Raw genomic sequence first — 15,364 nt, 5'->3', positions numbered from 1 at the left:
TGAAGGAATGAAATCTGGAGTCTTGTATTTAGATCTGTCTGATCATTTCCCTATATTCCAATTTTCGCTAATCAAGTTTAATACAACTAAACAAAAAAAGAAAAAGATGCTTAAAAGAATTATGAGCAAGCTAAATGTTTCTAAATTTAAAGATATGCTTGCCAGTACTTCCTGGAATGATCTTTACAAAGAAAAAAATGCTCATTTTGCATATCAAAATTTTATGAAAATTATTAGCGGTAGTTTCAATGAATGTTTTCCAATTATTAGCTCTACTAGGAAATATAGTCAGGCCTTTAGTAAGCCTTGGTTTACAGTTGACTTGTTGAAGTTGCTGAGGAAAAAGAATAAATTGTACAAAAAATATATTTCAAATCCTACACCCCTTACCCATGGTGCTTATACATCTTGTAGAAATAAATATACTTATTACATTAGATCGTTAAAAAAGAAATATTTCTGTGAAAAATTTAAGAGGTGTTCAAATGATACTAAAACCACATGGAAAGTTATAAATCAGTTGCTGCATAGAGATAAGACTCATTCAGAATTACCTTCAGTTTTTTATGAAGGTGATAATTCTTTTAATAACTCATTTGATATAGCTCAAAAAATTAATAATTTTTTTGTTAACATTGGACATGAATTAGCCAGTAAAGTTCCTGCTTGTAATGGTAATCCACTAGATTTTATTATAAGGAATTATCCTCCTATTTCTTTTTTTCACCCTCCAGATGTTCAAGAAATAAGTGATATTATTGATGAATTGAAAACATCTTCAACCGGTCATGATAACATTTCTTCATTCCTTGTCAAACAGATCAAGCAGTTTATTTTGCAGCCACTGGTTTTCATTTTTTCACTTTCTCTGAAAACAGGAGTTGTACCAGAGGATTTAAAAGTTGCCAAAGTTATTCCTCTGTTTAAAACAGATGACCCTTGTTGCTTCAATAATTATAGACCCATATCCATATTGCCTTGTTTTTCAAAAATATTAGAAAAAGTTATATATAAAAGGATCTTATTCCATCTTGATTCTAATTTAATTCTTTATAAACATCAGTATGGCTTTAGGAAAAGTCATTCATCATCTATGGCCTTGCTTCATTTGATTGACAAAGTTTCCTCTGCATTAGAAAATAATGAATTTACCTGTAGTATATTCGTTGACTTCTCAAAAGCTTTTGATACAGTCAACCATCATATTCTATTGAAAAAATTGAAAAAATATGGTTTTCATGATGTTACGCTTGAATGGTTAAAAAACTATATTTCAAACAGACAACAGTTTGTTTGTATTAAGGGATGCTATTCCAACAAAGCCAGACTACTTTGTGGAGTCCCACAGGGGTCCATTCTTGGACCATTATTATTTCTTATTTATATTAATGATTTGTCAAATGTGTCAAATATTCTTTTTCCAATAATGTTTGCAGATGACACAACTTTAGTTTATTCTCATTCAAATTTTAATTTTCTGATTAAAAATGTAAATACTGGTTTAACTGCATATGCTACATGGTTCAGATTAAATAAGTTATCATTGAATACAAAAAAATCTAATTATATAATTTTTAGTGGAAAAAAATCATATTCTAAGGACCTCTCAAAAGTCACAATGGAGACTGTGGAGATATCCCAAGTTTCAACAACAAGATTCCTCGGAATTTTTGTTGATGAGAACTTGAATTGGAAGACACAAATTGACTGGGTTAGCAAGAAAATAAATAAATCTATTGGTATAATTAGGAGGATTAGCAATCTTATTACTACAAATTGTCTTCTTACACTCTATTACAGTTTAATTTATCCATATCTTTCATATTGTAATATAGTTTGGGCAAGCACTTTTCCTTCTACACTTCATAGAATTTTGGTTCTTCAGAAACGTTTTGTTAGGATTGCAACCCGATCTGAGTCACATTCTTCATCTGTGCCTCTGTTTCAGAATCTTCAGATACTTACTGTGTATGGTATTAATATCACTCAAATATGTGTTTTCATTTATAAGGTATATTCTAATTATGAAAATTTCCCAGAACACTTTAAGACTTATTTTAAATTTAACTCACAGGTTCACTCTTATTCAACTCGTCAATCCTTAGATCTTCATCTTCCAAAGTTTCTTACGTGCAGAGGTCAATTTACTATCAGATTTAGGGGTACCAAATTATGGAACACTTTTTCCCACTTAGCAATAAACTCCTCCTCATTAAAATGTTACAAAAGATATTTAAAAGCCCATTTAACTGCTGTTCTAAATTTTTAATATAGAAATTATTTTATTTTTATGTTTTGATCATATTTTTTGTTTATTATTTTTATTACTGTAATTGTCATAAAAATTTGTTGATGTTATGTGTATGTATACATGTATGTGCATGTGTGTTTTGTGTGTGTGTTATGGATATATGTATTTCACTAGTTTGTTGTTACTTTTATGTAGTATAATGTTTTTGTTTTTTATGTTTTTTTGTTTTGATTTTATTGTAATTATGTCTATAGGTGGTGGCGTTAAATAAGCCCAGTTGGTTTTTTTTGCCTCTTCCTGCACATCATTAAATTGATAATATTTGTCTTATTTTGTTTATATATTTTATGTTTTGTTATTATTATTATTATTGTTTTTTTTTTTTTCTGTGCAAATATAAATAAATAAATAAAAAAAATAAATAAATAAAAAAAATAAACTAAAGGAGGGAGGGCATTTTCACATTTAGCTCCTAAACTGTGGAATGGCCTTCCTGATATTGTTCGAGGCTCAGACTCGCTGTACCAGTTTAAAACTAGATTAAAGACGCATCTCTTTAGCCAAGCATTCACATAATACTTACCTTTTATACTACAGTTGAATCAGATTGAATGCATTATTGTTATGAACAGCAGCTACGCTAATTATTTCCCATCTGCTTTTCTGTTGTTATCTCGGGACGCTAGTCCCGAGGTAAATACAGATTGTCAGCTCCAGTTTGTATCCAGCCTCTCATGGAAACTACAGATGCCCCAACACCCGTGCAGAGACGACTCGAAGCCCGTGAGGAGACGACTCGACGCCTGATAAGAGACAACTCGACGCTGGCGATATGTTTATGCCCTAAATTAATGCATGTTTAACTAACTGTATTTTTCTATGTACTTTGTTTATGCCCTAAATTAATGCATGTTTAACTAACTGTATTTTTCTATGTACTTTGTTTATGCCCTAAATTAATGCATGTTTAACTAACTGTATTTTTCTATGTACATTTCTATGTATTTTTCTATGCACATTTATGCCCTAAATTAATGCATGTTTAACTAACTGTATTTTTCTATGTACTTTGTTTATGCCCTAAATTAATGCATGTTTAACTAACTGTATTTTTCTATGTATATTTCTATGTATTTTTCTATGTACATTTATGCCCTAAATTAATGCATGTTTAACTAACTGTATTTTTCTATGTACTTTGTTTATGCCCTAAATTAATGCATGTTTAACTAACTGTATTTTTCTATGTATATTTCTATGTATTTTTCTATGTACATTTATGCCCTAAATTAATGCATGTTTAACTAACTGTATTTTTCTATGTACTTTCTGTAAAGCTGCTTTGAAACAATATGTATTGTGAAAAGCGCTATACAAATAAATTTGAATTGAATTCATAAGAGAGTAAATGATAAATTGTCAGTGTTTACAGGAGAAATGCTGGCCATCCTCTTAGCCCTTGAGTGGGTTGAAAATAGTAGGTCAAGGGAAGTGATAATAGGGTCCAGGGCCGGCGATTGCTATAGGCGAACTAGGCGGTTGCCTAGGGCGACAAATGTGTTGGGGGCGCAGACGCACTCTAGTGTCGCCCTTAGACCTACTTCCCATTAATCATAGAATTACAACGAAATGCGAAAAAAAAACATGTTTATTAAACATGATCATCATAGGGCGCCCCCTCAACCACACGTTTAATTACTTGTCAATTTGATTATTAGATTGAATTTATGATTTTTGTCGACCATTTCTGGATGGATGGGGGAGTGGGGGCGGGAGGGTTGCGTTACGTTACGCGTAAGGGAAGTGCTCAGCTGCTGGCGCGTTGATCGAAAATGGCCCTGTCCCAAATGGCGCACTTCATGCGGACTTTCGGTCTCGTGAACTTGAATTGCGCGTGCTCGCTGAGTCTACGAGTCCGTAGGCCGTCCCATCCCCCCCCCCCCCCCCCCCTTTAACGATCTAACTACTTATAGTGATTAATGTTATCATACAATCAAACTACAGGGTGGGCCATTTATATGGATACACCGTGGTGGCATGGGAGTGGTTGGTGATATTGAGGTCCTGTTTGTGGCACATTAGTATATGTCATGGTCACCACCCATCTTGAGGAGTTTGCCCCCTCACATGTACTGGTGTGCCACAAACGGGACTTTGGTGTCACCAGCCATTCCCATGTTGTTGCGGTGTATCCATATAAATGGCCCACCCTGTATATTTAGATTAATGTTGACATATTATGCTGCTGTAATTACTTCTCTGTAGTGGTTGATGGAGATGAGTGTCATAGTGATTGATGTTTTATCCATGTCATACTGTGAGAAATTACAGTATTTTCATTCAGTAGAGCAGTTTTACAGGCTTTTGTCATGTATCCTGACTCAAATAATGTGTTTCTAACAGCAAACACTCAGAATAAAGTGAGATGATCTGCTGATGATCCTGAATGGCTTGTTGAATGAGTGTTGATAGTCTGAGGCTCATCAATATTAACAGATCTGCTGAAAACACTCTTTATTTCATGACAATAGTTCCTGTTTTCACCTCATTTATTATGCTGATGTCTTCAGATCTCCTGTAAATTGACACTTAAAGCTAATTTCATTGGTGTCAGCAGACTGAGGGGATTTGTTGGCTACTTTGTGTACCTTTTATTGCTGTTTTTATGATTTTAACAGTTTTTCTTACCATTATTTATATTTGAAAGAATTAAAATTATTAATATTATTTTCTATATTTCTAGATGCCGGTATTTTAATAAAGAAGCAGAATAATGTTAGGATTAGCAATACAAATAATTAATGAATTGGCATCAGTTACTGTACGATGAATAGATAGACAGGCATGAATGCTTAGAAGTGTCATTTATTATAAAAACAAACTCAGTGATTTATATTTTTGATTTTGGCAGATCAGCTCCTCCCACTACATTCACATCATCAGTGAAGCTCCTCCCACTGTTATCACATCATCAGTGAAGCTCCTCCCACAGTAATTCTCCAATAAATGCTGTAAATTCCCATCAGCCACAAGTGAAGACGAGCATCAGAGCATCAGGAAGAGCTGAAATCTGCAAAGACTGAGTTTATTAAAGAGGACAGTGAGAACATGAGTGATCCAGAACCCTGCAGAATGTTGTTGCTACTTGGGAACCAGATATAAAATAAATGTAAAATAAAACAGTTAAAATAGTATTTAGCTTGATCTGATGTTGACAATCAATATAAAAATGTCTCAAACCTCCCTTTACTGACCATTTGTTGAAGAAAAACCCAGAACATTCTGTACCGTTTCATAGTTTAACTGTTTATCTAAATGTGATGAAGTGCTTGAATGTTTCTAACATGAATGTTCTTCAGCATCATTACCAGAAGATTAGTCATTTTCAACATAGTTTACAAAATATATATTTTTAGGAATAGTCAGTAAACACCAAGTTACTGATAAAGTTGTATTTGTTAAATATCATACAAGTTATTCATAGTTATAGAGATTCTTCTTACAGTAACTTTGGTGACAGGGTTGATGAATACAGTCAATCTTTTTCTTCAAGTTTGTGTAAAAACTGAGACAATGGATTGAGAATAGGCTTGTTTGAGATGCGCCTTGCCTCGCCTGAAATGTATGCGAGAGTATGCGGCTGCAGTGAGAGGAGGAGTGAGAAAAGCGCAGGCAAGCTGGACAGTTCTCTCTTCTCGCAGTGGATCTGACACCTGTGAGATCAGAGATGGATATCGCGGGATTCACAGGATTCATGCTCGTGCACAGTGTTGCTAATTTAAGTTCTGTTGCTTTTATATGAAAATAAATATAATAAACAAGACACCGAAAGTACTTGTTATTTTATTACATATCCCAAAGACGTGTTTATCATTAATTTTTACTTTAATTACAGACATGTTTTATAGGCTATATATTTTTTTATATATATAAATATGACAACAATCAAATAACCCATAGAGATTACTGTCAGAGAGTTTGGGAATACTCACACATAATGTATACACATAAAAACACGATATCAGAGTTTTGAATTCAAACATTTATACAGAGAACAATACATCACGGTTGTTTAAACCAATGAGCATTAAGCTGTGTCGTCAGCAAGTCGTTTCCCATCGTGCTTTTGATCAGCGCAGTCGGTGGAGAGCAACTGCGCTCGACTGCAGAATCTGCCTTGCGCTCTAAGAGAGTTTCAGACACGCTTCATCATGATGATCGGTTCTGCGCAGATTTTGCTAATCTCAAACAAGCCTAATATTTTCTTGTCTTCCCAGCATGCAGTAGAAAGAGCCCAGAGGATGTCACTTCCTGTGTGTCACAGTTTTCAAAAGGAGGAAAATCATGTCAGGAGTAACAGGGTTGAGTGAAACATGTAGGACACAGATAAAGATAATAAAATAGTTAATTTAAAGCCAGTTAAAGTTATGGCCACTCTACACTTTGAGCTTGTGAAGTTTCTACAGACGCTGCAACGGTCGTGAAATGACATCAATAAATTTAACAAATAACAAATAATAATAATTCAAAATGTAAAAATAAGCAATCCTCTCCACTTGAATGCTAAAAGCTTGTGCTATTTCTCACAGGGTAATTCACTTGAGCTTGTGTTTCTGGTGTCCCACTTTCACATGCGCATGAATGGAAGTCAGTGCAAGGAAAAGTCTACTGTGAACGGCCATTAATAATTAAAATATTTTAGTCAAATAAATATCAATCTCAAAGTTGGTGTCAAAATATGGCAGTGTTGTATATTTTAATGTTAATAAACTTCCGGAATTCGAATGCGCATCCGTCGCGTCTGAACGCGTTGTTGTCTTTGGAGCTCTATCGATTTGATTTATAATTCTTGACTTTTCCCTTTAAACTCACTTACAACGAACATTTTTTACTTTTCCTCACTGAGAAGCACTACTGCTCAAACCTCATAGTTAGCCTACAACGCGGACTGTTGAGCAGACGCGTCTCAAGCCTTTTAGTGATCCAACGCTGGATACTCTTATAGGTTACGTCCGTGGATCACGGCTGAACGCGTCTTCTCCACACTCACTTACAAACAAACATGGCGAGTATATCAGATGTAAGTAGTCTACCTCTTGGTGCAGGTGAAGATACATTTGAGCTGCACACGTTGCAGTCTGAGCTGGAAGCTGTTGAGAAACAGATCCACGACTTTTTAGTGAGACAAGCCGAGCTGATAGACCGGCGGTTAGCTCTTGAAACATCACGCGCCGATGCACACAAATCAGTGATTAACGTTACTAACCCGCTGACTCCGACCTCGTCTACTCCGTGCGTTACTCAGCATCAGTCCCGAGCGCAGAGGTCGCGATCAGCCATGGTCTCGTTCATTCCAGCTCCAACATGCCACCACAAAGCCTGGATGGTACCGCAGCGGAAGACGCGAGTCAGGTTTAGACCAAGACTCTCTCCGCCCCTCCCGGTTTTCGAGTTATCCACACAAAACCGCTTCTCCCCTCTTTGCGAAACCGAGCGCGATGCTGTGATCATCAGCGATTCCATCGTTCGGCACGTACACGCTACATTAGGTAAAAGTAAGGTGCACAGTCACTGCTTTCCTCGTGCTCGTGTTTCTGAAATCGCTGCTCGCGTTCCCGAGATTCTGAACGATGACGAGCACGTCGGACCTGTGGTCCTGCACGCGGGAGTGAACGACATCAGGCTGCGCCAGACGGAGATTCTGAAGAAAGACTTCAGGAATCTGATCGATACGGTACGCAGCACATCGCCTGAAACAACGATCATTGTGTCAGGACCGCTTCCCACGTACCGACTAGGACATGAAAAGTTTAGTAGACTATTCGCGCTAAATGAATGGTTAATGTCATGGTGCAATGAGCAGAAATTGCTCTTTGTAAATAATTGGAATCTGTTTTGGGAGTGTCCTAGGCTTTTCCGTGCCGATGGCTTACACCCAAGCAGATTCGGAGTGGATCTTCTATCGAATAACATCTCCAAAATGTTAAATACCATTAAATGACTAGTAACCAAAAGTCCAAATCATAGTCTCTCCTGCACCAATTTAAATAATATAAATACTAGTGTAGAACATTGCATAGAAACCGTGTCTATTCCTCGTTTAGTGAGATCAAATAATAATTCTACTGCAGGATCTAGGAAAAATCTAATTGTTATTAAAAGAGAAAATGTTGCTATTAGTAAACAAAAACATTTTTTAAAGCTAGGTCTTCTAAACATTAGATCACTCACACCTAAGGCAGTAATTGTAAATGAAATAGTCACAGATAATAGCTTCAATGTACTTTGCCTTACTGAAACCTGGCTTAAACCAAATGATTATTTCGGTCTAAATGAGTCTACTCCATCAAGATACTCCTATAAGCACGAGCCCCGTCTGATTGGTCGTGGCGGCGGTGTTGCAACAATCTATAGAGATATTCTCAATGTTACTCAGAAAACGGGTTATAAGTTTATTTCGTTTGAAGTATTTGTACTAAATGTTACGCTCTTAGATGTTAGAAAAAAATCCATATTATCTCTAGCCTTGGCTACCGTATATAGACCGCCTGGGCCTTACGCTAATTTCCTAAAAGAGTTTGCAGATTTTCTCTCAGATCTATTGGTCAATGTAGATAAAGCATTAATTGTTGGAGATTTTAACATACACGTAGATAATTCAAATGATGCGTTAGGGGCTGCGTTTATAGATTTATTAAATTCCTTTGGGGTCAAGCAAAACGTCACCGGACCAACTCATCGTCTTAATCACACACTCGATTTAATTATATCATATGGAACCGATCCAACCGATATAGATATCATTCCACAAAGTGATGATGTCACTGACCATTACTTGGTAACTTGCATGTTACATACTGCTGTAATATGTCATGCTGCGCCGCGTTATCGACCAGGCAGAACAATCCTTCCATCCACCATAGATAATTTCTCAAATTGCTTATCTAATCTGTCTCAGCTGCTGCCTGAACCCAAACAAACAGATGAACTAGAAGAACTAACTAGCACTATGAGCACCATTCTCTCTAGAACATTGGATGTTGTTGCACCCATTAAATTAAAAAAGGTCAGAGAGAAAATTAAAGCACCATGGTACAATAATACTACGCATGTTCTAAAGAGAGAAACCCGTAATTTAGAGCGTAAATGGAAACAAGAGGTCTTTAGAATCGCGTGGGAAGACAGTATGTCACGTTATAAAAAGGCCCTAAAAGGGCTGAGCACCTCCGCAAACTAATAGAAAATAACCAAAACAATCCTAGGTTTTTATTTAACACCGTGGCTAGACTAACAAATAAACAGACGTCACCCGAACAAAATATCCCGTTACAGTTTAGTAGTAATGATTTCATGAACTTCTTCACTGAGAAAATAGAAAACATCAGAACCACAATTGTAAACGTTCAATCCTCAATCGCGCCTTATAATTCAGCTTCAATTATCACCCCGCAAGAACAATTACAGTGCTTTACAACTATAGAACAAAAAGAGTTAAATAAACTTATCACTTCATCTAAAACAACAACATGTTTATTAGATCCTATACCAACTAAACTACTGAAAAAAGTGTTACCTGTAGTGGAAGATCCTCTCCTCAATATTATTAACTCGTCTTTATCTTTAGGTCATGTTCCAAGAACATTTAAACTGGCAGTTATACAACCTCTCATTAAGAAACCACAATTAGATCATAATAATCTAGCAAATTATAGACCCATTTCAAATCTTCCATTTATGTCTAAAATACTAGAAAAGGTTGTGTCCACTCAACTGGGCTCTTTCTTGCAAGAAAATGTTATATATGAAAAGTTTCAGTCAGGATTCAGGCCGCATCATAGCACTGAAACTGTGCTGGTTAAAATCACAAATGATTTACTTTTAGCTTCTGACCAAGGCTGTATCTCAATACTAGTTTTACTTGATCTAAGTGCTGCGTTTGATACTATAGATCACACAATACTCTTAGATCGACTTCAAAATTATACTGTTGTTCAAGGACAAGCTTTAAGTTGGTTAATATCATACTTATCTGACCGCTACCATTTTGTCTATTTAAATGGAGAAAAATCGATCATAACTCCAGTAAACTATGGAGTGCCACAGGGATCTGTGTTAGGCCCTCTATTATTCTCAATATATATGATGCCACTTGGAAATATTATAAGGAAACATGGAATTAGTTTCCATTGTTGCTGATGACACTCAAATATATATTTCATCACGGCCAGATGAAAACGCTAAATTATCCAAATTGACAGAGTGTGTTAAAGATATAAAAGATTGGATGATGCGTAATTTTCTTTTATTAAATCCAGACAAGACAGAGGTAATACTTATCGGTTCAAAAAACCGCCCACAGAACCTCTCACAATACAACTTTGACATCGTAGGATGTCCTGTTACCTTATCCTCTACAGTAAAAGACCTGGGTGTTATACTCGATTGTAACCTGTCTTTTGAAAATCATATTTCGTATGTTACAAAAACAGCCTTTTTCCACCTTAGAAACATTGCTAAGCTACGTAATATGCTATCAGTTTCTGATGCAGAAAAGTTAGTTCATGCATTCATGAACTCGTGACTAGATTACTTTATTAGCTGGTTGTCCTGCATCCTCAATAAATAAGCTACAGTTAGTCCAAAATGCCGCCGCTTGAGTTCTTACTAGATCAAGAAAATATGATCATATAACACAGATTTTATCATCACTACATTGGCTACCTATAAAGTTCCGTATTAATTATAAGGTATTGCTACTGACTTACTTACTTATAAAGCCCTAAATGGCTTTTGATTTGAATATCATGTTAGATAATTGTGTCATTGATCAAATATATTGAACAGTTCCTGCTAAAGAAACATGGGATTCATGCCTATAATGTTTTAAAAATAATAATTGAAAGATAAATTTTCCTCATTCATGGAAAGTTACAAGGACATATAATCAATTTATAAAAAGGCATCAAATTATCACAATATTTCATAACAGTTGTCTACTTTCTACTATTACATCAGGGCTCACTTTCATGTCCTTTCACTTTATATTCCTCTCTTTGAGTTATTTTGATGTACTGAAAATTAAATGTAATATTTTTTTTCTTTCATGTCAGACCCGGTGGAAGAGAGTGAGGAGAGTGAAGAACTGAGTGAAGTGAAGGAGGAGAGTCAAGAACCATGTGAAGTGAAGGAGGAGAGTGAAGAACTGAGTGAAGTGAAGGAGGAGAGTGAAGAACCGAGTGAAGTGAAGGAGGAGAGGGAAGAACCGAGTGAAGTGAAGGAGGAGAGAGAATAACTGAGTGAAGTGAAGGAGGAGAGTGAAGAACTGATGGAAGTGAAGGAGAGTGAAGAACCGAGTGAAGTGAAGGAGGAGAGTGAAGAACCGAGTAAAGTGAAGGAGGAGAGTGAAGAACCGAGTGAAGTGAAGGAGGAGAGTGAAGAACCGAGTGAAGTGAAGGAGGAGAGTGAAGAACTGAGTGAAGTGAAGGAGGAGAGAGAAGAACTGAGTGAAGTGAAGGAGGAGAGTGAAGAACTGATGGAAGTGAAGGAGAGTGAAGAACCGAGTGAAGTGAAGGAGGAGAGTGAAGAACCATGTGAAGTGAAGGAGGAGAGTGAAGAACTGAGTGAAGTGAAGGAGGAGAGTGAAGAACCGAGTGAAGTGAAGGAGGAGAGGGAAGAACTGAGTGAAGTGAAGGAGGAGAGTGAAGAACTGATGGAAGTGAAGGAGAGTGAAGAACCGAGTGAAGTGAAGGAGGAGAGTGAAGAACCGAGTAAAGTGAAGGAGGAGAGTGAAGAACCAAGTGAAGTGAAGGAGGAGAGTGAAGAACTGAGTGAAGTGGAGGAGGAGAGTGAAGAACTGAGTGAAGTGAAGGAGGAGAGTGAAGAACTGAGTGAAGTGACGGAGGAGAGTGAAGAACTGAGTGAAGTGACGGAGGAGGAACATCATGTCCATCCTGGAGGAAAACCTTTGAGTCGCTCAAAGACAAAAAATATATTTTTAAAGAAAAGAGCCAAGAAATCTTTCACCTGCACTCAGTGTGGAAGAAGTTTCACAACCAAAGGAAGTCTTGAGCGTCACATGAGGATCCACACTGGAGAGAAGCCGTTCACATGTGATCAATGTGGCAAAACATTTCTTAGGTCATCAGACCTGAAGACACACCTGAGAGTTCATATGAAGGAGAAGCCGCATTCATGTTCTGTGTGTGGAAAGAGTTTTTCACTGCTGCTAACTTTACATAGACATCAGAAAATTCACACTGTTGTGAGAGAGTACATGTGCTTTGAGTGTGAGAAGACTTTTACTACAGCTAACTGTTTAAAACTGCACCAGAGAATTCACACTGGAGAAAAACCTTACAAGTGTTCACACTGTGACAAGAGATTCAGTCAGTCAGCATCTCTGAAAACACATGAGAGGATCCACACTGGAGTAAAACCTTACAAGTGTTCACACTGTGACAAGATATACAGTCAGTCAGCGCATCTGAAAACACATGAGAGGATCCACACTGGAGAAAAACCTTACAAGTGTTCACACTGTGACAAGAGATTCAGTGTGTCAACAAATCTGAAAACACATGAGAGGATCCACAGCAGAGAGAAGCCGCACACGTGTGATCAGTGTGGAAAGAGTTTCTCCTTTAAAACTCACCTGAATTTACACATGAAGATCCATGCAGTGGAGAAACCACTTAAGCACAGTCTGAGATCACGGTAATTTATTTTCATGTGCTGAGCAACAAATTATTTTCTGTGTAAGTCGTACAAAACCTTTCTTTTTAGCAAACTTTTTTGCACACAATGTTGTCAATGCTCTAGTTCATATGTAGAGCCCCTAGTGATACTTCAAGTAGTTTCATGTTGTTTTGAGCCGCCTTAGTGTTTTAAAAATAGTGATTTTGATGCTCTCGTTGTTGTGCCCCATTCACTCCCATTCAAAAGGCATTTTGACCGAAAATGAAAATACGGTCAAACTTAAAAGTGGAGTTTCCATTCTAATTATGCTTTTGCACGAATGTTTGACTCGGCTAGATTAACAAAAAGAGCCTAGGTTCAGTTTTGGCGAGAGTTACCCTTTAAGAGTTGCTGTCCGTTTGTCAAGTGTGGAAGGAGGTCAGGAAGAAGTGGCAGGACTTGCTAAAAGGAAAAGGGCACTGCAGAGGACAGCATTTAATAAAACAGGTACTGGGCCCAATGAGTCCCCCCTTCTCACAGAAGAGGAAGAATAGGCCAGTACTTGGCATCCATGGAGGAGTAGGGGTAACTCAACCTGAGCCTGAGTCAGGTCCTTCATACTCAGAGGAACTATCAGTTTCATCTTCCATCTCCTAGTCCTGCAAACAACCCTCCCAGGCCTCAGCCTCCATCTTCTGTTGTCCAGACTGCAGCCACAACACCTCAGCAGTTTGAGGATGTGTGAAGCTGTAGTCAGGACATATGAGAGTACAGGGAGGAAGATGAAGAGGTGGTGGAGGAGGAGCATGAAGATGGCATGATGGGACCACATGATGGCCAACCAAGAAATGCCCAATACATGGCTGGTTTTCGTGCATTTCAGCATGTTTTTAGTTCATCCCTTCTCTGAATATTACTCTTCAGCTCACAGTCTGCAAATTCTACCTTATTATATGATGTTTGTTTGAATCCCTCTTTGTTTGTATCTTTAACCTAACGTTGACCTCTGTATTACTTTCTGCAGTCACTCCTTTTTCAGTAAGGGATAATATTTGCCCCCTTAAATCGATATAGTTCCAGTGCATTTTTTACCTTTACAAATACCTTTATAAAATAAATAATGCTAAATAAATAAATAACGCTCTAGCGCCCTCTATTGGCCAGCCGCCCCTGCTGAGCTGATGAATATATAATGAAGTGATGATATTCACAAATGATATCCCGGAGAATACAATACAGTTGAGTCTGCCTTATTTTACATATTCATACTCCATATTTTCTGTCTCTTTCAGAGATGTCTGTGATCGGCTCCAGTCCAGATGATCCGGGTTCTTCTGATGGGCAGAACCGGCTCTGGGAAAAGCTCATCAGGAAACACTGTACTGGGACAAAAGAGGCTTAAAGTTGAGAAGAAACAAGAAGCTTAAGTGGATTCTCCAGATCTACTGGATCCATATCTGAATCTGGAGATCATATTGATGAGAGAAAAGCTTGTCTCTCGACACACCTGTACTTTATGATAATGAACTCAGTAAAGTGTAGATTGTTGCTGAAATAGTAAAGTTTATTATATTCTTGTCTCCTGGACTACACACTTAAAGTGGATTGAAAAAAAAAAACATACCTATGGACTAAGCACATGTGCACGCCGTCTGCGTTTTCACAGGTTTGCGTTTTTTGAGGTTTGCGCAGAGAGAACTTTTTTTTTATTTAATTTTTCAGGGCTTGAAGCTTGATCCTATTTCAGGGTTTGCATTCTCGATCCTCAGGCACTGTTTGGTGCGGATTACTTCATGTAATTATTGATTAAACTCTTTACTAATTTTATCAACATCTCATTGTTATTGTCCATTTTCTTATTTTCTGCTGATTCTGCTTTAATTAGGAATAATTTTAGTTCTGAAAGTCATGAAGTATCCTGATATGATTGCTTTTTGAGCTTTCCATGTTTTCATTTTTCTCAATAGAGTTTTTAAATGCCTAATAAATGATATTTCACTGCACACATGACTGACATTGAATAAGATTGCTGTCTGTCTACATTATTAACAGTTTCATATCCACTATCATATGTACATTTCAAAGAGTTTGTTCTAGTTGAGAAACGCTAGTTGAGAAACGATTGAGAAACGCAATCAGCGTTTCTCACAGGTTCGCGTTTAAAGTCTGTGTAGAGGGAATGGTGTCGTCTTAGCGGCCCCTAATTTAATAACAAATGATCGTTGCGACGGAAGCAAATCAATCAAAACTAACTTTAGATGGAAAATAACTTAACTCTGCTATAAAGCCAAAACAATCTCTGTTACCTTAAATTATACGCTTATCTCTGTGAAGCTGCTTTGAAACAATCTACGTTGTTAAAAGCGCTATATAAATGAAGATGACTTGACTTGACTAGTCAGTTTGAAGTTCATTCACACCATGAGGTTTCACGAAGTC

General features: G+C 37.1%; 2 protein-coding genes across 2 annotated transcripts in view; one reads left to right on the top strand and one right to left on the bottom strand.

The window, feature by feature from the left end:
- The window catches only part of LOC309492495 (uncharacterized protein), a 201,847-nt gene that overhangs the window by 26,247 nt on the left and 160,236 nt on the right, over positions 1-15,364 (bottom strand). The gene's annotated exons all lie outside the window — the stretch shown is intronic.
- Positions 11,961-14,654, top strand: LOC309475639 (uncharacterized protein; the record flags this gene model as incomplete). The annotated part of the gene is made up of 2 exons (XM_082138526.1): positions 11,961-12,964; positions 14,218-14,654. 2 exons carry the CDS (start codon positions 11,961-11,963, stop codon positions 14,246-14,248), a joined length of 1,035 nt encoding a protein of 344 aa, XP_081994652.1. The 3' UTR covers positions 14,249-14,654.

This window comes from Leuciscus leuciscus (assembly GCF_965113295.1).
Source record: "Leuciscus leuciscus genome assembly, chromosome: 1".
In the NCBI taxonomy this organism is placed as follows: Eukaryota; Metazoa; Chordata; class Actinopteri; order Cypriniformes; family Leuciscidae; genus Leuciscus; species Leuciscus leuciscus.
Note: the sequence above shows the minus strand (reverse complement) of the source record. Positions and strands in the feature narration are given on the sequence as shown.